The sequence below is a fragment of the Callithrix jacchus genome, chromosome 12 (genome assembly GCF_049354715.1).
Source record: "Callithrix jacchus isolate 240 chromosome 12, calJac240_pri, whole genome shotgun sequence".
Classification (NCBI taxonomy): Eukaryota; Metazoa; Chordata; class Mammalia; order Primates; family Cebidae; genus Callithrix; species Callithrix jacchus.
In genome coordinates, this window is record NC_133513.1 from 89,483,879 (window position 1) to 89,505,929 (window position 22,051).

Sequence of the window (22,051 nt, forward strand, 5' to 3'; positions counted from 1 at the left end):
GGGCCGGGCTTGGCACCAGTCTACTCAGAAAGATATAGGACACAAGCTAGCAGGGCAGTGCCGAGAGCTAATCTTCCTTTGAGTAGTCCTTGCACCTGACCAGCAGCTCAGATGCAAAGAGACAAGATCCATAGCAGGCCATGCTGGTAAAAAACCTCACATCCTATAAGAGCAATTTCTCATAGCAACTCCAGAGGCATGGCTTCCGGGGTCCCAGTGAGAGAATTGCCAGAGTCAAGGTCCTCAGGAAAGGCCAAAGAATGGTGTCCCTTTCAGTATTTCTAGTTCCTGTACAGGTCCTCCCAGTTCCAGGTGCAATTTACCAATCAGGAGCCATTTTTATTGTAGGCAATGTTGCCTGGAAACATATTTGACATTTGGCTCTTATCAAGTTACCGGGGTAACAGAGCTAGGAAGTCAACCGAGGGTCAAAATTTTATGCAGAAAGGGAAATGATAGCTATTATATTTTCTCTTTGCCCATAATTATCTGGGGCCAAGTTTTTGAAATCCTCTCAGCTTCTCTCTCTTCTTATCTGTAAAATGGTGATAATAATAGTACATATCTCATAGGTTAGTCATGAGTATTAAATTAGGAGCTTGCCAAGTGCTGAGCATAGTATCTAGCACATAGGAAGTGCTAAAGGAATGCTGGCTACTACTATTCCTATTACTATTATTTTTATCTTAAATTCTATACCCAGGCTAATGTCTTAAACAGAAAACAATTCAAAAAAGAGATTCAATTTACACTTCTTTAACCAGGACCTTTATTTGTTTGAACTCAAGTTTTCTGCCTTCAAAGTAATAAATGCTTACGAATTCATTGTACTACTTGAATTTCCACACATATTCTCAAATACTTCATATATTATATTTAGCCTAGTAAAAACTATGCCTACTCAATATATTTATATTTGAATATACCTAAAGCAAGGGAGGAATCTTCAGACAACAAACATCAATTCTTTACAATGGAATTATTTATGGAAATCTGACTCAGATGAGCCTGGCCAGGTGCATTTTCTTCATTGTGGCTTCTGGACACTAAGTACTGGCTTGACAAAGCCAGCAGGCTTCTTCCCTTCTTCGTGAAGGCTCTGCCCCTGCGGTCCAGATCAGACTTGGAGGTCCCATGCCCGTTTGCCTTACCCTTTCCTGACACCCATCACACTCTTTATTAGTGGCTCAGCAGTGAACACCAAGGGGCAATTCCAGCAGCTCTTTCACCTCTGCTGGCCCCACTCCATGCAGCCAGGACCACAGGGAGAGGCCAACCATCAGGGCAGAGCCTAAAACCAGAAGATCTGAGGCACAGCTGGAAGAACATGATGGGAGCAAGGATGCAGGGAGGAGGAGGGGGGAGGGTGGTCTGCAGACACAGGGGAAGACCCGAAGTCAGGAGCAAAGGCACTGACAAAGGATAGAGCCAACTGAACAGATTGCATGGAGGGGACACACTTAAATCAGAGAAAGGCAGCCGCTGAAACCAGGCAGTTAATAAAGGCTCAGGTGCTGGCCACTGAGCAACCAGTGTAGGTCGGCATCACAATCAGAAGCATGGACTTTGATATCATGGAGACCTGGGTTCAAGCCCTGCCTCTGACGACTACTAGCTCTGTGTCCTTGGGCAAGTCACTTGACATCACTAAAGTTTCTATATCTCTATCTGTAAAGTGAAGAAGAGTAACAGTACCTACCTCATATGATGATCATTCAGGCCAAAGGAGATGTGTAGAAAATGATTACCAGTAGTGCCAGGCACTAAATTTTCATGCTTACCATTATTATTATATTGAGGCATCTTAGTTGGTATGTTAGTTTTCTATGGCTGCTATGACACATTACCATTTAAAGCAACATAAATTTGTTATATTACAGTTCTGTGGCTCAGAAATCTGCAAGAGGTCTCACTGGGTCAAGATGGAGGTTTTGTCAGGGCTGCATTCCTTTCTGGAAGCTATAGAGGAGGAACTTCTCCTCGCCCTCTCCAGACTCCAGAGGCCACCTGCATTCCTGATGTCTTCTGCCATCTTCAAGCCCAGCAATGTTGGGCAGAAAGCTTAGCTGAACTGAGTTCTTCCCCGGATGTCCTCTCTCTGGTCTGTTTCTGACTCCGTCTTCCACTTGTAAGGACCTTTTTGATTATACTGGGCTCACCAAGATGATCCAAGATATTCTCCGTATCTTGAAGTCAGTGGATTAGCAACCTTGATTCCATCCCCAATCTTAATTCTCCTTTGTCATGTGACCTAGCATATTTACAGATTAAGGGGCATTATTCTGCCTCCCAAGATAGACCCAAGTATCAGGCACAGTCAGCCTGCCATGAATTTCCGTCCCATACTGGGCCAGTGAAGGGAAGAGAAGACAGGAATTAGGGCACTCTCAAGTGAGTCCATCATGTTTACACACAGACTGGGCAGCCTTGTTCTGATACAAATGCTATTAAGTCTCTAGATGTGCACTGCCTTAAATGAAGTTACCTAAAAATGATTTTTCCATTTATATTATAAAGAAAATGATTTTTGAAAATCTTTAGTTGAACATAAATATCTCTGTAGACCAGGAACAGCAGATACCATACATGGGCCTCCATGTCCCTATTCCATTTTCATGGCAAACATCAGTAACCAATCATAACATTCTTTCTGTCCTTCTTAACACAGCACCCAGGCACTCAATACTGGCTAACTGGAGCCAGTAATTATTACAGGTGTGGTGGCTCATGCCTGTAATTCCAGTACTTTGGGAGGCTGAGACAGGAGGATCACCTGAGGTCAGGAGTTCAAGACTTGCCTGACCAACATGGTGAAACCCTGTCTCTACTAAAAATACAAAAATTAGCAGGTTGTGGTGGTGGGCATCTATGGTCCTAGCTACTTGGGAGGCTGAGACAGGAGAACCACTTGAACTGGGAGACTGAGGTTGCAGTGAGCCGAGATTGCACCACGGCACTCCACCTTGGGCAACAGAGCGAGACTCTGTCTAAAAAAAAAAAAAAAGAAGAAAAGAAAGGAAAAGCTAGGCTAGATGCAGTGTCTCATGCCTGTAACCCCAACACTTTGGGAGGCCAAAGCAGGTGGATCACCTGAGGTCAGGAGTTTGAGACCAGCCTGGCCAACATGATGAACCCCGTCTCTACTAAAAATTAATAATAATAATAATAATAATAATAATAAAATTAGCCAGGCCTGGTGGTGTACACCTGTAATCTCAGCTACTCAAGAGACTGAGGCAGGAGAATTGCTTGAACCCAGGAGGTAGAGATTGCAGTGAGTACACCACTGTACTCCAGTGGGGGAGATAGAGCAAGATTCCATCTCAGAAAAAAAAAAATAAATAAATACTGGCCAATTGGCACTGCCATGTGAAATTACTTTTAAAATGCTATTTCCATACCTAATTAAGCACTAAGTCCTGGTAGTAGCAGATATTACCTTTATAATAATACATTTTTTAAAGGTACCTGGTTGCTTATAGTTAATGAGTGATAAGACCCTCTCAAGCTCTAAATATGACAACCCCACGTGTACACACAACCCTTGCCTACAGTGAACTACACAGAAAATTCTGTAAGTGAAAGGAGTCTGTTCCTAGACAAAGAGCATTTTGTAAGGGAACAAATCCCTGCATTCCTGAACGTTCAGGGTTTGTACTTCAGATCCCAACTTGCAAATTAAAAATAACCCAAAATGCACTGAAACCTGCTGTTCTGAGAAGAAAGTGCAAAGTTCTTTCATTTCAGCAAAGAAAAACAACAACAATGACAAGGAGAGTCTGGGGTCACAGCCTCCTTCTGGAAAAGCCATAGAGTCACACTGCACTGGATTTAAGGAGTCAATCAGAAAGAGTCCACTCCTGGAATGCAAGAAGCTTGAACAGAAGCCAGAACACCCAGGCAGGCACTTAATTAAGGAATGAATCAAGAGTAATAGTGAATTCTCAAAGACACCCATATAATACTCCTCGTGGGGCACAGACTACTTAGCTGCAGTGGAAATTCCATCCAGATTATATGCTGTTAATTTAATAGAAAACCAAGTCTGAGTATATAATTCAGTAAAATGTCAGCTACTGAAAGACTGTTCTTCTAGAAAGGCTTTCAAACCCTGAAAGTAGGCCAAAAGAATTTTTCTTTTTTCCCCAGCAAGAATCTTTTGTGGCCAAAAAGAGAGCCATAGAGCAAGAAGCATTGTAGTCAAACATTTGAAAATAACCTGAAGCCTAACAGGTCAGTTTGTCCCTGGGTAGAATGGTTTGACTGACTATGTCAATTAAAAAGTCCAACTTTTCTATACCCTAAAGAAGAAGTAATGGGATGGAAGAGAGAGAAGGACACAGACACACACACACACACACACACACACACAAGTGATGGTTAATTTATTTTATTTTTTTGAGACAGGGTCCCACTCTGTCACCCAGGCTGGAGTGCAGTGGTGCAATCATTGCCCACTGCAGCCTTGATTTCCCAGCTGATCCTCCCATCTGAGCCTCCTAACTACAGGCATGCCCCACCACGCCTGGCTAATTTTTAAAAAAATTTTTAGAGATGGGTTTTTGCTGTATTGCCCAGGCAGATTGAGTGTGGACTCCCATACTCAAGCAATCTGCCCACTTTGGCCTCCCAAAGTGCTGGGATTACAGGCGTGAGCCACCATGCCTGGCCTGTGATGGTCAGTTTTAGGTGTCAACTTGACTTTATTAGGGAATACCTAGAGTGAGGGTGTTTCCAGAAGAGGAGCATGTGAGTCTGAGTGGAATGCATAGAAAAGATCCACCCCCAGTGTAAGCAGGCATCATCTAATCAGCTGAGGGTCCTAATAGAGCAAAAAAGACAAAAGGTGAATTGGTTTCTCCCCAGGAGCTGGCACACACTGGCATACACTCTTCTTCTCCTGGTTGACATCAGAACTCTAGGCTCTCCGCCCTTTGGACTTCAGGACATACACTAGCTGCTCTCCCCTCAGGATCTCAGGCTTTTGGCCTCAGACTGAGAATTACACAATCAGCTTCCTGGTTCTGATGCCTTTGGACTATGTACTTTGAACTTCTGAGTTGATGTTGGAATGAGTTGAGACTTTTGGGGCAACTGAAATGGAATGAATGTATTTTGCATGTGAGAAAGACATGAATTTTGGAGGCTAGGAGCAGAATGCTATGATTTTAATGTGTCCCTCAAAATTTCATGTGTTAGAAACTTAATCCCTCCATCCTCATGAATGGATTAATGTTGCTATCGTGGGAGTGGGTTTGTTATCACAAGAGTAGCTTTGTTATAAAAACGAGTCCTCTCTGCCTCTTCTGCTCTTGCTCTTTTGCCATGGGAATACTTTCCACAGTGTTATAATGCAACAAGAGGGCCCTCACCAGACACCAGCACATGCTCTTGGACTTCTCAGCCTCCAGAATTGTGAGCTAAATAAATTCCTTTTTTTTTTGATACGGAGTTTCGCTCTTGTTACCCAGGCTGGAGTGCAATGGCGCGATCTCAGCTCACCATAACCTCCGCCTCCTGGGTTCAGGCAATTCTCCTGCCTCAGCCTCCTGAGTAGCTGGGATTACAGGCACACACCACCATGCCCAGCTAATTTTTTGTATTCTTAGTAGAGATGGGGTTTCACCATGTTGACCAGGATGGCCTTGATCTCTTGACTTCGTGATCCACCCGCCTCGGCCTCCCAAAGTGCTGGGATTACAGGCATGAGCCACCACGCCCGGCAATAAATTTATTTTCTTTATAAATTACCCAGTCCATGGTGCTCTGTTATAGCAACAGAAAATGGACTAAGACACACACACACACACACACACACACACACACACACACGAGAATAGCAGTCTAAAATTAGAAGGCATTGGCAATGAAAAAGGAGTTGAGGATAGTCTAGGAGAAGCTGCAAAAAAGTTTTGTGGTTTTCTTATGCAGACAAATGCCTCAATACAGTACCCCTGGTAGGCACAAGATCCTCTGCCATGCAGAAGTTAGTCTATGGGATGCATTTGTGGTGCTGTGCAGTGAGTCACATGTGGTAGCCCATCTGAACACAGCCCCACCTGCATTCTCAAAGCAGTGTCCTTTTCCTTCCTCCATAGCACTGTCACAGTTTGTGGTTATATATTCAGTTATATGGTATTTTTGTTTAATATCCAGCTCTTTCACTAGAATGTACATTTTGAAAGGCAAGTTTCCTGCCAGCTTGTTTACTGATTCATCGTCACCTGGCACGGTGTGAATTAAACACATGAGAGCTTCGATAAATATTTGTTGAGTGAATGAATGAACAAGCTAATAAAGGCAAAACAAATGTACACATGAATATGAAGGCATTTGGGCTTTATGAAGGAAACTGGGCATTTGCCAAGCTGAGAAAAGAGAAAGGCAATTTAGGTAGAAGGAACAGCACAGTCAAATGCATGGGAGCATGAAAGAAAAGGCAGCTTGTAGTGACCAATGGAGTTACTGCCACCGAGATGTCCCATGGTTGGAGACACTAAGAGATGTCTCAATACCACCTCTCAGGTAGATGGGGTCTTTGCATTGGAATATCGACACACTATTCCACCCACAAAGTCAAGAATTACATCTTATTTTCTGGTATCTCAAATTCAAGAAATGGTTGAACACCTATTGTGTACAGCCCTGGGTTGGGCACTGTGGATGATACAGAGCTCTAAGACATGCTTCCTTTCGAGGCCAGGAGAGGGTAACCAGAGAAACATGTAACTAGAGCCCAAGGGGATGTGTGTGCAGTGTCCCAAGGAAAGCATGCAGTCCCCCTGCAATCTGTGCAGGTTCAGACGGGAGCAAGGTTGCTGCTGGTGATGGGGATTTTATCTTTTTAACATTAAAACATTCAATCCAGCATGCTTTCACTAAGTCCCTATGTCCCCAACACAGTTCTTGTATTTCTGGAGGAGCAGAAAGCAATAGGAAGTCAGGAAGTACCTTGAGCTCATCTCCCTGCTTCCCAGTGGGTTCTGTCCTTGCAGATAAGAACTCATGCTATGCACCCAGGCGCACTGGCCCAGAAGCATCTCTTGGCTCTACTTGCCAGAATCTTCCCAAAAAGGATGGCAGGAGGATGACAGAGCCTCAGCAGGAGGAAGGGAGGCTCCTGAAAGAAAAGGGTACAGATAGGAGAGGCAGCATGTTTCATAAGCAAACCAGTAATTTATTCATTTTGCATACAAATCGTCCTTCTGCTGAGTTCAGACCTACAGAGCTGGGCTGTGAGGTCCTTTACAGTCCCCAAGTGTGCCCCCAGCTCAGACAGAACCCAGCTTGCAGAGAGGGGCTGTAATCAGAGAGCTCGGGTAAAGAAAACACTGCTGGAAATAATCTGTTACAAAGATGCCAGTTACCAAGGAGGTTGCTAAGGGAAGCCGGCAAGTTAGCTAGAGCTAAGTCAGCTTTCCACTACATAAACACTTGAGCTACAGAAACATGAGGTAGGGATCAGGGGTTCAGAAGAAAAGTTCAATGCAGGGTAACATGAAGCAGAACAGCCCTCTGGGATTGATTAGTGAGTCTGCAGTTTCTACAGGCAAGATGATAATGCCTTTCTCCTTTTGCTCCATTCTCCTTACGGAAGAAAATTGAGGCTTTCAGGTATTGAAGCAAAGCTACAACCCACAAAGCAGATTATCTTGGAAACAAACTGGACAAGGGCCTCCCAGAACTGCCTCCCAAGGCTTTTCTACCCAGAGCCTCAGAGAGGTGACCAGTGACTGTGCATTTCAACATAAAATTAATTACCTAGGTCCAGGGACCACCAGGACTACCATATCATTCTCCAAGGTAAGGGCAGGGCCAAAGAACTAAGTGAGAAAAAGATGAGGAGATAGTAAAAACACCCACAGACATTTGCCTTGAGTTTATTTAATGTTACATAAGCTTGTCCTTAACAAAGACATTTTATCTCTTACATAACAAGGTGTGGAAGTTGGTGCTTTAAATATGTGGGGTCTTTTTTCTTTGGGACAGGGTCCCATTTTGCTACCCAGGCTGGAATGCAGTGGTGCAGTCACGGCTCACTGCCTCCTTGAATGCCCAGGCTCAAGCAATTCTCCCACCTGAGCTTCCTGAGTAACTGGGACCACAGGCATGTGCCACCATGCTCAGCTAATTTTTTTTACTTTTTGTAGAAATGAGGTCTTGCCATGCTGCCCAGGTTGATCTTGAACTCCTGAGTTCAAGCAATCCTCCCACCTCGGCCTCCCAGAATGTTGGAATTACAGGCATGAACCACCTTGCCCAGCACATCTGTGGGGCCTCGATCAAAAAATTCTCAAGAGAATTGGGAGCAAAGTTGAAGATTTGACAACAAAGACACGTAGTTACCACCTGGTGGCAGCATATCTAAACTAAAGACTGAGTGTGACGTGTGTGACGTGTGTGTGTGTGTGTGTGTGTGTGTGTACATCCACACAAGCAAGTTCAGGGCAAGGAGAGATTAGAACAGAATTGTACAATCTCAAGGTCAGAACCCAACATCTCTCCCCAGCCCCACTTCAATTAACACTGGGAGCGTCCCCTATAACCTTCCAACTCAGGTGATTATCTTGGATTCTCATTGGAGAATCAACCTCATTACCACCCTTTCCCAAACTCAAGTCAGAAAGATTTGTCCCAATAACAGCTAGGTGTTCAGCAAAGGCCTAAAGCCTGCCAGCCTATAATGTTTGTCCTGTGAGTGAGTCAACGAGTGAGCGAGTGAATGAATGAACAGCCTCATTTCCTGAATATGGTTATTTTCATCCTCTAGGGTTACCACAGTCAATGGCGGGGTGCTGACAAATGTGGCAATCTAGACATTTAGAAATAGCTCCATCTCAGCAGAAGTGTCTCTCAGGTCTGGCAAATGCAGACCCTAGAAGGGCAGGCCAGGAGAGCCCTCTATATTCCAGTGGGATAGCAGACAGATTTGCCTCTTGGGAATATGAAGACACAGATTCCTGGTCCAGTCCTCCCTTGATGGGACTTAAGTAAGTTACTAAATCTTGGAGCCTTAGTTTTCTTTCCTGTGAAACAGGGATAATTCTATCCACCAAACCCTAGGACGGTCAGATGAGATCATATTGATATGGGCAGTTTGTGGACTTTTAAAGAGCTGCCAGATGTTTTAAGTTATTACTCTGCTGGGCGGTGCTGCAAATATGCATCTTAGATTTAGTAGTGTGTCCTCTATCCTACTTCTTTTATGAATTAAGCTGCCTGCTCACCTACAGAGCCACGGTTAGTAAAATAAATGATTCCTCCCCATGTCCAAGTTGCTGCTGCTTCTGAGCCAGGAGGTAAGTGATCATTCTCAAGGTTAAACTTGACAGCCACAGAGACAAAAACACAAACCAAACCATGTCTAGAGTCAGAAAATTCAGAGTTCATATAATTGGGGAAATAAAAATGTGGGCCAGGCATCATGGCTTACGCCTGTAATCCCAGCACTTTGGGAGGCCAAGGAAGATGGATTGCTTGAGCTCACAAGTTCAAGACCAGCCTGGGCAACATCACAAAATCCTGTCTATGTGAAAAATACAAAATTTAGCTAGGCATGGTGGTTCACACCTGTAGTTCCACTAACTGGGAGGCTTAGGTGGGAGGAAGGCTTGAGCCAGGGAGATAGCTGTTATTGGGAGCCAAGATTGTACCACCGCACTCCAGCCTGAGCAATAGAGCCAGACCCTGTCTCAAACAAACAAAGAAACAAACAAACAAAAATATGGTGAGTTTCCTTTTCTCATGCAAAAAGAAGCCAAATTTGACAGCTGGCAGCCTCCTTCCAGCTCCACAGCATCCAGAAGCCCCCTGGCCCGGGTGACGTTACAAGTTGCAGTTGGCTACAAACCAGGCTAGCTCCACAGCACACTGCTGCCTTGGGAAGCCCTGGTAAACCTCATCAATCCTGCTGGGAGGGGCCCAGCACACCAGGAATAATGGGAGAGACACCTTTGGTACTCCCTGCAGGTTTCCAGTGCTGTGGTGGGACATGGCATGTGTTAGAACATCCAAGGGGGCCAATAAGTGCTAAGGCTCTGTTAGCGCTAAACTGCCAATAAAATAGGGCATTGTCTAATTGTCCAGCAGTTTCCCTAGCAAAGACACAGGGCAGAAAGGATGATGCAGTCTCCAGATTCAAGTGGGTACTGGTGGTTCTCCAAGTGTTCTTTTGTGAGTGAGTCCCTGTTCCACGGTGGAAAGGACTGGGTCCCAATTCCCCGCCTGGGTCTCCAATACCCAGGAGAGATCAGTAGCTGAAATGTACTTGATGCTCCAGAAATGCTTATTGTGTATATCGGTAGAAGGATGATGGGCAAGGCTAGGGGGCGCCAGAGGCTGTTTTGTTATCCAATATCTAGAGCTGCAGCTAGGGGAAGCATGGCTATAGAGGCCAGATGGTTTTTCCAAAAGGAACCACAACTAAAATGCATGGTGTCGGATAACAATTTCTGCCATAGTATACAGAATATGGTCCTAATGACAGAGAAATCTGGATTCAAATCTAGGCTCTATCACTGACTATGACTCTGGGAATGTTCAATCTCTCTTTGCCTCCGTTTCCCCATCTGTAAAGTGCAGGTAATAAAAGCATCCTCGTAGGGTAGTTCTGGACTTCAGTAAGATCAAGGGTATTAATGATAGGGAGGATGCTTTCTCTCCTCACATCCATGTCAAGGCACAGCTCATTCAGAAAGGGCTTCCACCAGCACTTCCAGCCCTCCCAGTTAGGTGCTGGAGGGGAGCTTTTACTGCTGTTTCTCCTGAAGGAGCAGCAGTCTGACTGGCAAACAGCTGACAACCGCTGGACCACATCCTGCAGGTGCTGGGGTCAGTGTCAAAGGCCTGCTGGCATCAGAGACTGCCTCTGGCCCTCTGACCAACCTGTGCCTTCTCTCCAAGGCACCCTCTTGGTACCTGCTCTTCCATGAGTTCACGGATGGGAAAGGCAGGCCTGCCTCCCTGTGGGCCCAGGGCCCTACATCTTCTTTTCAGACTGAAGGCTGGTAATACTCAATCTAGCCCATTCCAGAAATTCCCCCATCCAGGATGCTGATACCTTGGTGGATACTTCCCTTTCTTGAATCTATTAATGAAATCCAGAGGGAAGGAGGGCTAAGTTTACAGTGGTGCCTCTGCATGCTTAGCATTTCATAGAGAATGATGGTGACACATGAATAAGCCTCTTAAGAGGGTCTGCTGTGTGTCCCCTGCTTCAACTCCAGTATGTGCGTGGAGATCAGATCCAGTAGTACCTAGATCTGTGGTTCTCAAGGGTGGTAGCACTGTCCTCGGGGGCATTTGGGAAGTCTATGAGGGTATTTTGGATGGTCACCAAGGAAATGGCATTTAGTAGAAGGGGGAAGGACCCCAGACACCCTGCTATGTGTGGGATAGTCCTGCACAGTGAAGAAATGTTTTGTGTCCCTCGTGACTTCAAATAGTCCCCTAGACATACATATATGTTTTAAAAAGTGAGTATGATGTATATTTATATCTATGTGCATACTTCTATATATCTATGTATATGTACATGCATGTGTGTATTTTTAAATTTAATGTCAGCAGATACTAGCAAAAATATGGACACATATACCTATGATTTAATTACTAATTATTATTAATGCCATATTGGTTGGGAGTCACATGTCACAGACTTCTCTCTACTCTGTTGTATATTCTTATTTTGTTTCAGGTTTAGGCACTGGAGGGAGCCTGTACTGATCATTCATTTTTGTAGAAAGGTACTGCTTTTGCAGTGGAACAAACAAGATAATAAAAAATGGACAAAGTAAAAAAAAAAAAAAGAAAAAAAATGGACAAAGTTTGTTAAACAGTTTATAAGAAAAATCGTGATCCTGGAGAATGATATTTTGAAAATCAGTTTACTATATATAATCCAATAAAATCACATTACTCCTCCACCCCGAAAATCCACTTATTATTTTCTGAGTCTAGAACCTAAACTGTTTCACATATAAACACATCTTATTTTTGCAAAACTTAATTTTTTTTTTTAGAAATTCAATTACTGTGAAAATAGAAAGGAAATCATAAAGAGTGGTTCACTATCTAGGAAAATCTGGGTGCCGGTGACAACACTGCTCCCATCATTTGAGCCACCAAGACCACAGACATGTGTCAGTCAACATTTGAAGCCATAATGCTGCCAGTGATTCTAAGTGTGTCTCCATCCGACTATTTGTCATGACTTCTGGTACAGGCATGCCTGAACATGTCCTCTTCTTTTCTATCTCTTTCCTATTTCAATTAGGGCAGTATATTTGATTTCTGAGAATTTTATACGTAGGTAGGTTATATAATATGCAAACCTCGTGTCAGAGTAGGAAAGGGGGGATATTACAAAATGTTTGTTATAAAAAGGACCCACGGAGCCTGGCAGGGCTGAGAGCCACTGATTTGGCTTCTCAGATCACAAGGCAATGACTTTATCCATTCTGACTTCCAGATATGTGCTTAAACTCTCCCAGCAGTCACAACAGAGGAAGTTTGAAGAAGGACTCTGCTCGCCACCACACATGACTCCAGCCCTAGCTTGGCATAAAACAGGACCTTCATCTCTCTGGGGTGGAGTGAGGGGAAGCAGGGACTCCCCCAGCCATCGTCAACCAGAATGAAAAAGCTATTTCTCAGCAGTAAGGTGGAAGCAGAACTGGGTTGTGCTACTTACAGAGGTCTTCAGTGGCAGCTGGGACGAAGGCAGCCATGGATTCGTAGAGATCCTCATCACAGCCGGGGTTGAGCGAGCATTTCATGAGCAAGTCTGTGGAAAGGTGGGCCATGGACTCATACACAGCATCAGCCTCCTCCCCTTGCATCAGCTCTTCTTTAATGTGACTCTTGAGCATGTCCACCGTTTCCTGAAAGAGAAGGCAAGGCCCAGGGATTGAGGCAGCCTGGCTTTATGTGTGGAACTTGGCCCCTGATGGCACTGTGGCCAGCAAAGGTTCCCGTGAGTCGAACTTGGCCCCTGATGGCACTGTGACCAGCAAAGGTTCCCGTGAGTCAGGATTGCAATTGTTTGTGTGTATCTGTATTTTCCCACCTAACTGAATGCTCCTTGAGGCCAGGCTTCCCATCTTTTTTAGTTTCTTTCCTATATTTTGTTTTAATCTTTGTCTCTTCCTGAAACACTAAGCACAGAGTTAGGCACTCAAGAGATACTTGCTGAATGTCCAGTGACCAGAGGATACAAATAAAAATTACTTTCCCATGGCCTGGCATGGTGGCTGACACCTGTAATCCAGGACTTTAGGAGGCCAAGGTGAGTGGATCACCTGAGGTTAGGAGTTTGAGACCACAACATGGCAAAACCTCATCTCTACTAAAAATACAAAAATTAGTGGGGTGTGGTGGAGCATGCTTGTTATTCTGGCTACTTGGGAGGCTGAGGCATGAGAATTGCTTGAATCCAGGAGGCAGAGGTTGCAGTGAGTCGAGATTGCGCCAGTGTACTCCAGCCTGGGCAATAGAGCAAGACTCTGCCTAAAAACAACAAAAAAAGTTACTTTCCCATGAGCACCTATTAAATGTCAAGTATGATGCTAGGTATTTGCCTATCCCCTATCTCCTGTAATCCATTCTGCTACTGCTTGAGAAAGGTATAATATTCCCTAGTTTACAGACGAGAAAAACAAAGCTCACAAAAATCTACTATCTTACTCAAGGGCTTGCAATCCTGATTTTTTAATTGCATTTTAGGTTTTGGGGTACATGTGAAGAACATGCAAGATTGTTGCATAGGTACACACATGCCAGTGTGATTTGCTGCCTTCCTCCCCTTCACCTATATCTGGCATTTCTCCTTATGCTATCTCTCCCCAACTCCCCACCCCCCGCTGTCCCTCCCCTATTTCCCCCCAACAGACCCCAGTGTGTGATGCTCCCCTCCCTGTAAAAATATGGAACGCTTCACCAATTTGTGTGTCATTCTTGCACAGGGGCCATGCTAATCTTCTCTGTATCGTTCCAATTTTAGTATGTGTGCTGCCGAAGCGAGCACAAGAAATCCTGATTTTTGATAGGGAAAAAAAATGACTTATATAAGAGGGTGTGATCTTTACTGACAGCCACAGAGAAATTCAAATGAGCCGAAAAGGAATGCAGCTAAGGTGTTCTTATACTGTGAGTAGGCAGAGGTCACTCCACAGCTTGGCACAATATGCCCTGTTCCTTCTGCAGGCTCCTCCAAACTGTCAGGAACCCTGCGTTTCCAGGAGTTCTGGCCTCGGTTTTATGTCCTATGTGCCCAAAAGGAGAGATGGTCTGGGATGAAGTGTCCTGACATCACAAAGGTTTCTCTCCCATCCCCCCTTGCCATCCTGCCCCTCTAGGTGATTGTGAAGCCAGAGAGATAACTTCTCTGAAACCTCTGCACAACTTTTCCTGGTAAGAAATGTCAGTGTTTCACAATCCTTATTTCAGCATCAACCCACACAAATCCTCATTTTCGCCACCACAACCCTAAGATAGCTAATCTTTTTTTTTTTTTTTTTTTAGATGAAGTCTTGCTCTGCCATCAGGCTGGAGTGCAGTGGCATAATTTCAGATCACTGTAACCTCCATCTCCTGGGTTCAAGCAATTCCCCTGCCTCAGCCTCCCAAGTAGCAGGGATTACAGGTGTGTACCACTACGCTTGGCTAATTTTTTGTATTTTAGTAGAGACAGGGTTTCACCATGGCCAGGCTGGTCTTGATCTCCTGACCTCATGATCCACCTGCCTCAGCCTCCCAAAATGCTGGGATTACAGGCATGAGCCACCATGCCTGGCGGATAGCTAATCTATTATTCACACTTTGTTAGTTTTCTCACAAGACCCAGTAAACCAAACGACAGCTTTGAAATGTTGGAAATTCAAGATCTGGCCTTTGATTTTGATGTGGTGAAAAAAGGAAATGGGAATAGTTCTAAGAGGCCATAAGCAACCAAGGCACAATCTTTTGTTCACAATGCTGAAGCTGCACTGGTTGAAGGTGACCATAGTGAGAAAGCAAAGATGATATGACCCAGATTAACTTCAGTGCACACTGAAAGTGCATCTTTAATCATCCCAGTTTAATATAACAGGATAACAAGCCCAAGCATTAGCATCAAACTTGGTGCAAATCCTGTCTCTGCCCTTAATAGTTTGTAGCCCTAAGCACAACGACTTTATCTTTCTAAGCCCTTTTCCTCTTTTGTAAAGTAAGGCTTGCAATACTGTCAACTTTGAAGGATTGTGGTGGGGATTAATTGAGATAATACATTCTCAAATCAAATACATTCAATAAATACTAGTTACTACGATGAACACAGTAGTTTCTTAATAAAAACGATTGGCATGGAAATGAAATGCTACATTTGGTACATTTGCGACTTTAAGAAAAAGCTGAGTAAATACACCCAGACTGAGAGCACCTTTTAGCCTTATTTATGTCAATAATGCCCAAAACAAGGACTCACGTCATTCTATTCAAAACACTGATACACCTGTAAACACTGGGAAGTCCCCTCTGTGTGCTTCCCTGAATCACTGTCTTGTAGATTTTCCAACACAGAGCAGGGAGTTAAGTTTCTGGGGACATGTCAAGCTCCCTCCTGTCTGGAGGTGGAGAGAGGTTTGTGTTTATTGCTCCCTGTGAGGTCACAGCCCCATGTGAGAGGCTGAGCTATTCTCAGGTACCCTATGAGAGTCTGTGAAGAAGGAGGAAAACCAGGAAGGATTGGGATCAGGAAGAGCAGCTGCTTCCCGGGCATCAGAGGCAATCCTGGGGCATGGGATAAGATGCAGACATGAGGTGCAATCAGCCTCAAAGAAGGACCCAGAAGTCAGTGTTCAAGGAGGATCTGAGGGCCCCAAACCAGATGATCAGATAAAACTGGGTGTACCTGACTGTCTTAAGATGGGACCCAGGCAGGGGTTAGAAAGAGAGAGCAAGGCTGTCAGTGGGAGATGGGCCTCAGAGTTGCTGCCCTGATGCCTTTCCAGGTGCACAGCTTTTTGTGGTCTCTGCTAAAGAAGGACCAAGCCTAACACAGTTCACCTGGGCCTATAGGCCTATAGGTTCACCTGAGGCAGCTGGGAGCATCCCAGCAAGGTGCCTTGGAGGTAGGTGGGGAGGTGGGATGGGTGGTCAGCCTCTACCTTCAGCAGATTCACTCTAGAAATGTTTCTGTAAATTCTTTGAAGGCGAACCTGAGTGCTTTATAGAAATGATTCCCTGTTACCTTCAAAAGAACTCAATGACTGGAACTATGATTATCTTCCATCCGCACATTAGGACACTGAGAGGATATATGACTCGCCCAGTATCACAAGACCAGCAAATGTTGGTGCAGGAATTTGGAGCCAGGTCCATGTGACTCTACGGCTCATTTCTTAAGCCCACACATACTGCCCACACCCAGAAGAGGCACACGAGGACATGCTAGAGATAAAATCTGTGGGTATTTTAGGTGGAAAGGCAGCCCTACAACCACAGAGTGCATTTCCACACCTGGGCCCCTCCTGCCTTGACCTTACCACATACTCGTCGATGAACTGCCGCAGGTCTCTGAAGCCGTGTTTCTCGGCGATGGTGTTGGGGTAGTGGCCATGCTTGTTGGCCACGCTGTATGCCTGCAGGGCTCCTGGGCAGGTGAGCAACAAGGCAGTGAGATTCTTCAGTCCATATTTCGCAGCAAAATGCAACAAGGTGGGCAGCTCTTCATTCCTCTGATCTGAAAATTGTCAAGGAAAACTGAATTGACAGATAAAAATAAAGGCACAGGGTGTCCTTCATGGAGATGAAGCTGCCAAGACTAGCATGGCGACTGTAGGCACCCAGACATTACTCACTGCTTGATTGACCTAACATCTAACAGCTTCCTTCAGGACACCACTGAAGATCATGTCCTCAGGTGCAGAGGAAATAATTATTTTTTTTGAGATGGAGTCTCACTCTGTGGCCCAGGCTGCAGTGCAGTGGTGTGATCTTGGCTGACTACAACCTCTGCCTCCTGGGTTCAAATGATTCTCTTGCCTCAGACTCCCGAGTAGCTGGGATTACAGGCATGCACCACGCCCAGCTAATTTTTGTATTTTGAGTAGAGATGGGGTTTCACCATGTTATCCAGGCTGGTTGCATACTCCTGACCTCAAGTGATCTGCCTGCTTCTGCCTCCTAAGGTGCTGGGATTACAGCATAAGCCACCACGCCCAGCCTTAACATTTTAATTAATTAGCAAATCTAATAATTAATACCCTGCCATCTTCTCCAACGAGACTAGAAAATCCTGAGAGAAAGTACTAATTCAAAATGTGCTGACTTTTTTTTAAAGGCTTAACTAGCAGCCACAAAGTACAATAGGAATCATGTTTTGAACTTCTCTGCCAAATTCTGAGAATGTATTTTAAAGCTATTGTTTCATGCTGATTAAAAGGAAGAAGTTAATCCTCTTAGCCCTTATTCCTAATTTCATGATAAGTACACCTAGTAATCCTGGGTATGTTCCTTAGACTTTCTTCAGCCTTTAGGTCTCAACCAGAAAATGTTTCCAGACTATCTCAAAAGGACCTGGGAGGGTGAATAAGATGGTATGCAGTGGGATTCTTATTTAGGAGAGATTCTGAACATTGGTCTTAATGCACACAAACCCCACCAGGACGTCAGTTCACTCTAATTGGTGGGAAGCAAAGTGCTCTAGAGAGGTGTTGGTCCCCACGGACCCCTCCACCTACTGTTATCTGAATATAGCAAGTTGAACTCAACCAAAAAAATGGACATGCTTGGGTCTGTGGAGCTGGGGACAAATCTCTTTTTTCATAAATGTTTATTTTTAAGCCCAAGAAGTGTATAGATATATAATATTTATATACAAATGTATATTTTTTAACATGACAAACCCAGACTTCCATTCCAAATACGATTCTTGGGATGAAGGGTCTGAAAATATTCCCATGATCCTAGATTGTCAGGCTATGAAATACTTTCCCCTAAGCTCCAAGCTTAATAGAGAATAGTCAGACTACAAAAGTGCCACAAGAACACTCCATGGTAGGAAAATGGGGGGAGGCAATATGAAAGAGAATCCCCCAGGAGGAGGCCTTGAAGGTCATGTAACCTCATTCTTTTGGTTCTCTTAGGCTACAGAGGGATGGAATGTAGGCAGAGGGTAACCAGAGACTTGGGTCCCATTTGTGCAGTGCAACCATGGCATGCAGGAAGGGTGGTGTCCACAGAGACACTACAATGGGCAACCTGTCTAGAACACCCACCACCATCCCCATGCAAGGGGTGTGACTCTCCCAGCTCCCAGCATGTCCCATGTGCACAAGAGGCTGCTCCTCCTTCATTCAACGAGTATTTGTTTAGAGCCTATAGCAAGCCAGCCACCCAGGAACAGTTCCAGCCCTCACTGAGCGGACAGCCTAGCAAAGAAGACAGACACAGCTGAGGAGTGCTAGGACAGTGGCACCCAACGTGCTGGTGGTCGGGGGGTGCAAAGCAGGTAAATGGAACCTACTGGAGGTTTGGAGAAGGCCTTCCAGAGGAAGTGCTACCTAAGCTGCTACAGGAAGTGAGAGAAGTTAGCCAGGTGAACAGCAACCAAGTCAGGGAGAAAGAACTGTCTTTCCATGAGTCTGTGGCAAGAGACAGGTGAAAAAAGCTCATACCTCATGCAGAGCAAAGCACAGAACAGCCAAGAAGGGGTGTGGAGAGAGATGAGGGCTTGTTTACAGATTAAGCAGTTCAGATTTTATCTAGAAGGCAAGTGGGAACCTCCCTTGACAGAGTATATAGATTACCCGTTTCTCATACTATCCCTGTAAGGAATAATCATAACAAGCTCCACTGGCTTACGCCGAACTGATTTAAAATCGCTCATTGCCTACTCCTCCGAAAGCCACCACATGTGTTTTCAGAAGGGAGTAAAGTATTCAGATTTGTAATTTAGAAGAATGAGGCTACCCAGTGAAGAATGAGTCCTTATCCAAGGAGAGGTTATGGAGAAGGGACCCAGAAGAGTCCCGGCGGAAAGTAAATGCATATGTTGACAGGATGTTGATTTCCTGAGGTTTGACTGTCGACTTACTTGTCATCATGTCTTCCTCTTCCAGCTGGTTGATTCCGAAGAGGTGCAGTCCACTTGCGGGGATATTGTTCTTCAGGGATTCGGTTAGCAGTTTATCAAGGGTCTCTGTGTTGTAGGGCACAATTTTAAAGGCCTGAATACAAAAGTGAAGATGGTCAGATGTGAAATCCAGTTCTCTCCCATTCCACAGATTCAAGACTGATAGGCCTTGAGCAGAAATTACATGCCCAGAAAGCTCAGGTTTCGTTGCAGTATCCTTACCTGACACATGAATTCCACAGGATTCGCAGCATTGGACAATAAATTCCCAATTTCTTCCATGTCAGTATAATAGCTGATAACAGTTTCACACACCACTAAGTCCCCAGAATATATCTTCAGAGAAACATTCCCAGATGAAAGGTCTGAACAGAAGAAAAGATAATATCAAAATTCCCAGGAAAAAAAAGCATCCAGGGAAAAGTGGCTGTGGATATACACACTCCACCTGAGTGGCAAGGACACTAACTGGGGCCTGGAAGAAAGATCTTGGAAGTGAGCTGGGGCTGCAGTGAGGGAAAGGGTGGAGGTGAGCTGGGGTGGGAGTGAGGGAAAGGGTGGAGGTGAGCTGGGGTGGGAGTGAGGGAAAGGGTGGAGGTGAGCTGGGGTGGGAGTGAGGGATAGGGTGGAGGTGAGCTGGGGTGGGAGTGAGGGAAAGGGTGGAGGTGAGCTGGGGTGGGAGTGAGGGAAAGGATGGAGGTGAGCTGGGGTGGGAGTGAGGGAAAGGGTGGAGGTGAGCTGGGGTGGGAGTGAGGGATAGGGTGGAGGTGGGCTGGGGGGGATGAGGGCAAGGGTGGAGGTGAGCTGGGGTGGGAGTGAGGGATAGGGTGGAGGTGAGCTGGGGTGGGAGTGAGGGAAAGGGTGGAGGTGAGCTGGGGTGGGAGTGAGGGAAAGGGTGGAGGTGAGCTGGGGTGGGAGTGAGGGATAGGGTGGAGATGAGCTGGGGTGGGAGTGAGGGAAAGGGTGGAGGTGAGCTGGGGTGGGAGTGAGGGAAAGGATGGAGGTGAGCTGGGGTGGGAGTGAGGGAAAGGGTGGAGGTGAGCTGGGGTGGGAGTGAGGGATAGGGTGGAGGTGGGCTGGGGGGGATGAGGGCAAGGGTGGAGGTGAGCTGGGGTGAGGGTGAGGGAACAGGTGTAGGTGAGCTGGGGTGGGATGAGGGAACAGGTGGAGGTAGCAGGTGAGTAAACCAGCACATGTTAGGGCTGTGGGCCACAGCAATTTTCATTGGGTTTGCAACTTAATTTTCAAAAAATTTTCATCATTTTACTCACTAGTGTAGGGCCCAGTACCTCAATGAACTGGAAGAAAATTCGGGTTTAAGGCACTTTACACAAAGGCCAGTGGTCACAGAAGGAGGGAAAATCATGGGAGGTGAAACTGTGTCTCTGCCACATTGGGCGGGCTGAATTGGTTCACTGCAAGTCATGAGCTGCTGTCATGACGACGTGCTGTCCCTGGGGCGGGATGCTATACCACAGGAAGGGGTTTTGAGGGGGAAAGAGAAAATTAAAAATAACACCAACCACAGAGATTCACAAAAGAGGAAATGCGACAACAGAGACCATGGAAAAATATTCACCCACACTAATAATCAAAGAAGTGCATATGAAAACGATGGACTACTCTCCAAAAAGTATCAAATTAGCAAACACATTTAAAATGGTAATACCTGGCATTGGTGACAGCATAGCAAATAAGCAATGACGCCCTACCTCATCACATTCACAGGGGGCTACTTACTGGGAGCTTTCACGGAAACGGTGTACTCATTCTCCAGCTTGGCTTCCATCCTCACAGAGGGAGAATCCTCAGGAGAAAACTCTGCCTCTGTTGCCACCCTGTCATCCAACTTACATCTCACAATAACGTAGACAGTGGTTTCTGCCTGAAACGGGAGGCCAGTCATTGTCCCCTCTCCCTCTCAGATCCCCGTAGGGTGCTGGGCCTGAGGGTCTCCCAGCTCTACTGAGGGTCCTCCAGGGCAGGGTAGACTCAGTGGTCCAGTGCTGGGCAGTCAACTGTTTGCTGTCGATCCCAATGAGACAAGTCACAACAACAGAGAGTAAATACTTATAGCAATTGAATGGAGTCCTTTTATGTCAATTAAAGCTGATAATAATAATACTAATAAAACTTGGCTGGGTGCGGTGGCTCACGCCTGTAATCCCAGCACTTTGGGAGGCTGAGGTGGGAGGATCATGAGGTCAGGAGTTTGAGACCAGCCTGGCCAACATGGTGAAACCTTGTCTCTACTAAAAATACAAAAACTAGCCAAGTGTGGTGGCAGGTGCCTGTAACCCCAGCTACTCAGGAGGCTGAGGCAGAAAAATCGCTTGAACCCAGAAGGCAGAGGTTGCAGTGAAACGAGATCGTACCACTGCACTCCAGCCAGGGCAAGAGCAAGACTCTTGTCTCAAAAAAACAAAACAAAACAAAGAAACTTAAGGCTGATACTTAATATGCCTTTGTGTGGGTGTGTGTGTGTGTGCGTGCGTGTGTGTGTGTGTGTGTGTGTGTGTGTGTGACAGAGTCTTAGTCTGTCACCCAAGCTAGAGTGCAGTGGTATGGCCTCTGCTCACTGCAGCCTCTGCCTCCCAGGTTCAAGCAATTCTCCTGCCTCAGTCTCCAATTGGCTGGGACTACAGGTGCCTGCCACCATGCCCAGCTAATTTTTGTATGTTTAGTAGAGACGGGGTTTTGCTGTGTTGGCCAGGCTGGTCTTGCTTGAACTCCTGACCTCAGGTGATCTGGCTGCCTCAGCCTCCCAAGGTGCTGGGATTTATATGTCTTTTTATTTCATTTTGCATAGCATTTCTGGCGTTTTTTTAAAAGTGAAATCATTGGTCCATTTCAGAATTGGACATCTTATTAGAAGTCCTTCACGACAGATAGCTTGAGAACACTGGCTCTAGACCAGTCTTGCTACTCAAGGTGGAA

General features: G+C 45.5%; 1 protein-coding gene and 1 non-coding gene across 3 annotated transcripts in view; both read right to left on the reverse strand.

Annotated features, from left to right (window-relative positions):
- PIK3AP1 (phosphoinositide-3-kinase adaptor protein 1) overlaps positions 1-22,051 on the reverse strand; it is a 129,652-nt gene that overhangs the window by 39,366 nt on the left and 68,235 nt on the right. For both annotated transcript variants that reach the window (XM_009010083.5, XM_002756485.6), the window contains exons 4-8: positions 20,855-20,999; positions 19,337-19,479; positions 19,076-19,208; positions 16,524-16,720; positions 12,692-12,881 (exon numbers count right to left, since the gene is read on the reverse strand). In XM_009010083.5, the coding sequence (XP_009008331.1) occupies positions 12,692-12,881; positions 16,524-16,720; positions 19,076-19,208; positions 19,337-19,479; positions 20,855-20,999 (808 nt within the window). The remainder of the gene's footprint in view (positions 1-12,691; positions 12,882-16,523; positions 16,721-19,075; positions 19,209-19,336; positions 19,480-20,854; positions 21,000-22,051) is intronic.
- Positions 13,917-14,023, reverse strand: LOC118146473 (U6 spliceosomal RNA). The gene has a single exon (XR_004732334.1). It is a non-coding gene; the product is annotated as a U6 spliceosomal RNA (small nuclear RNA).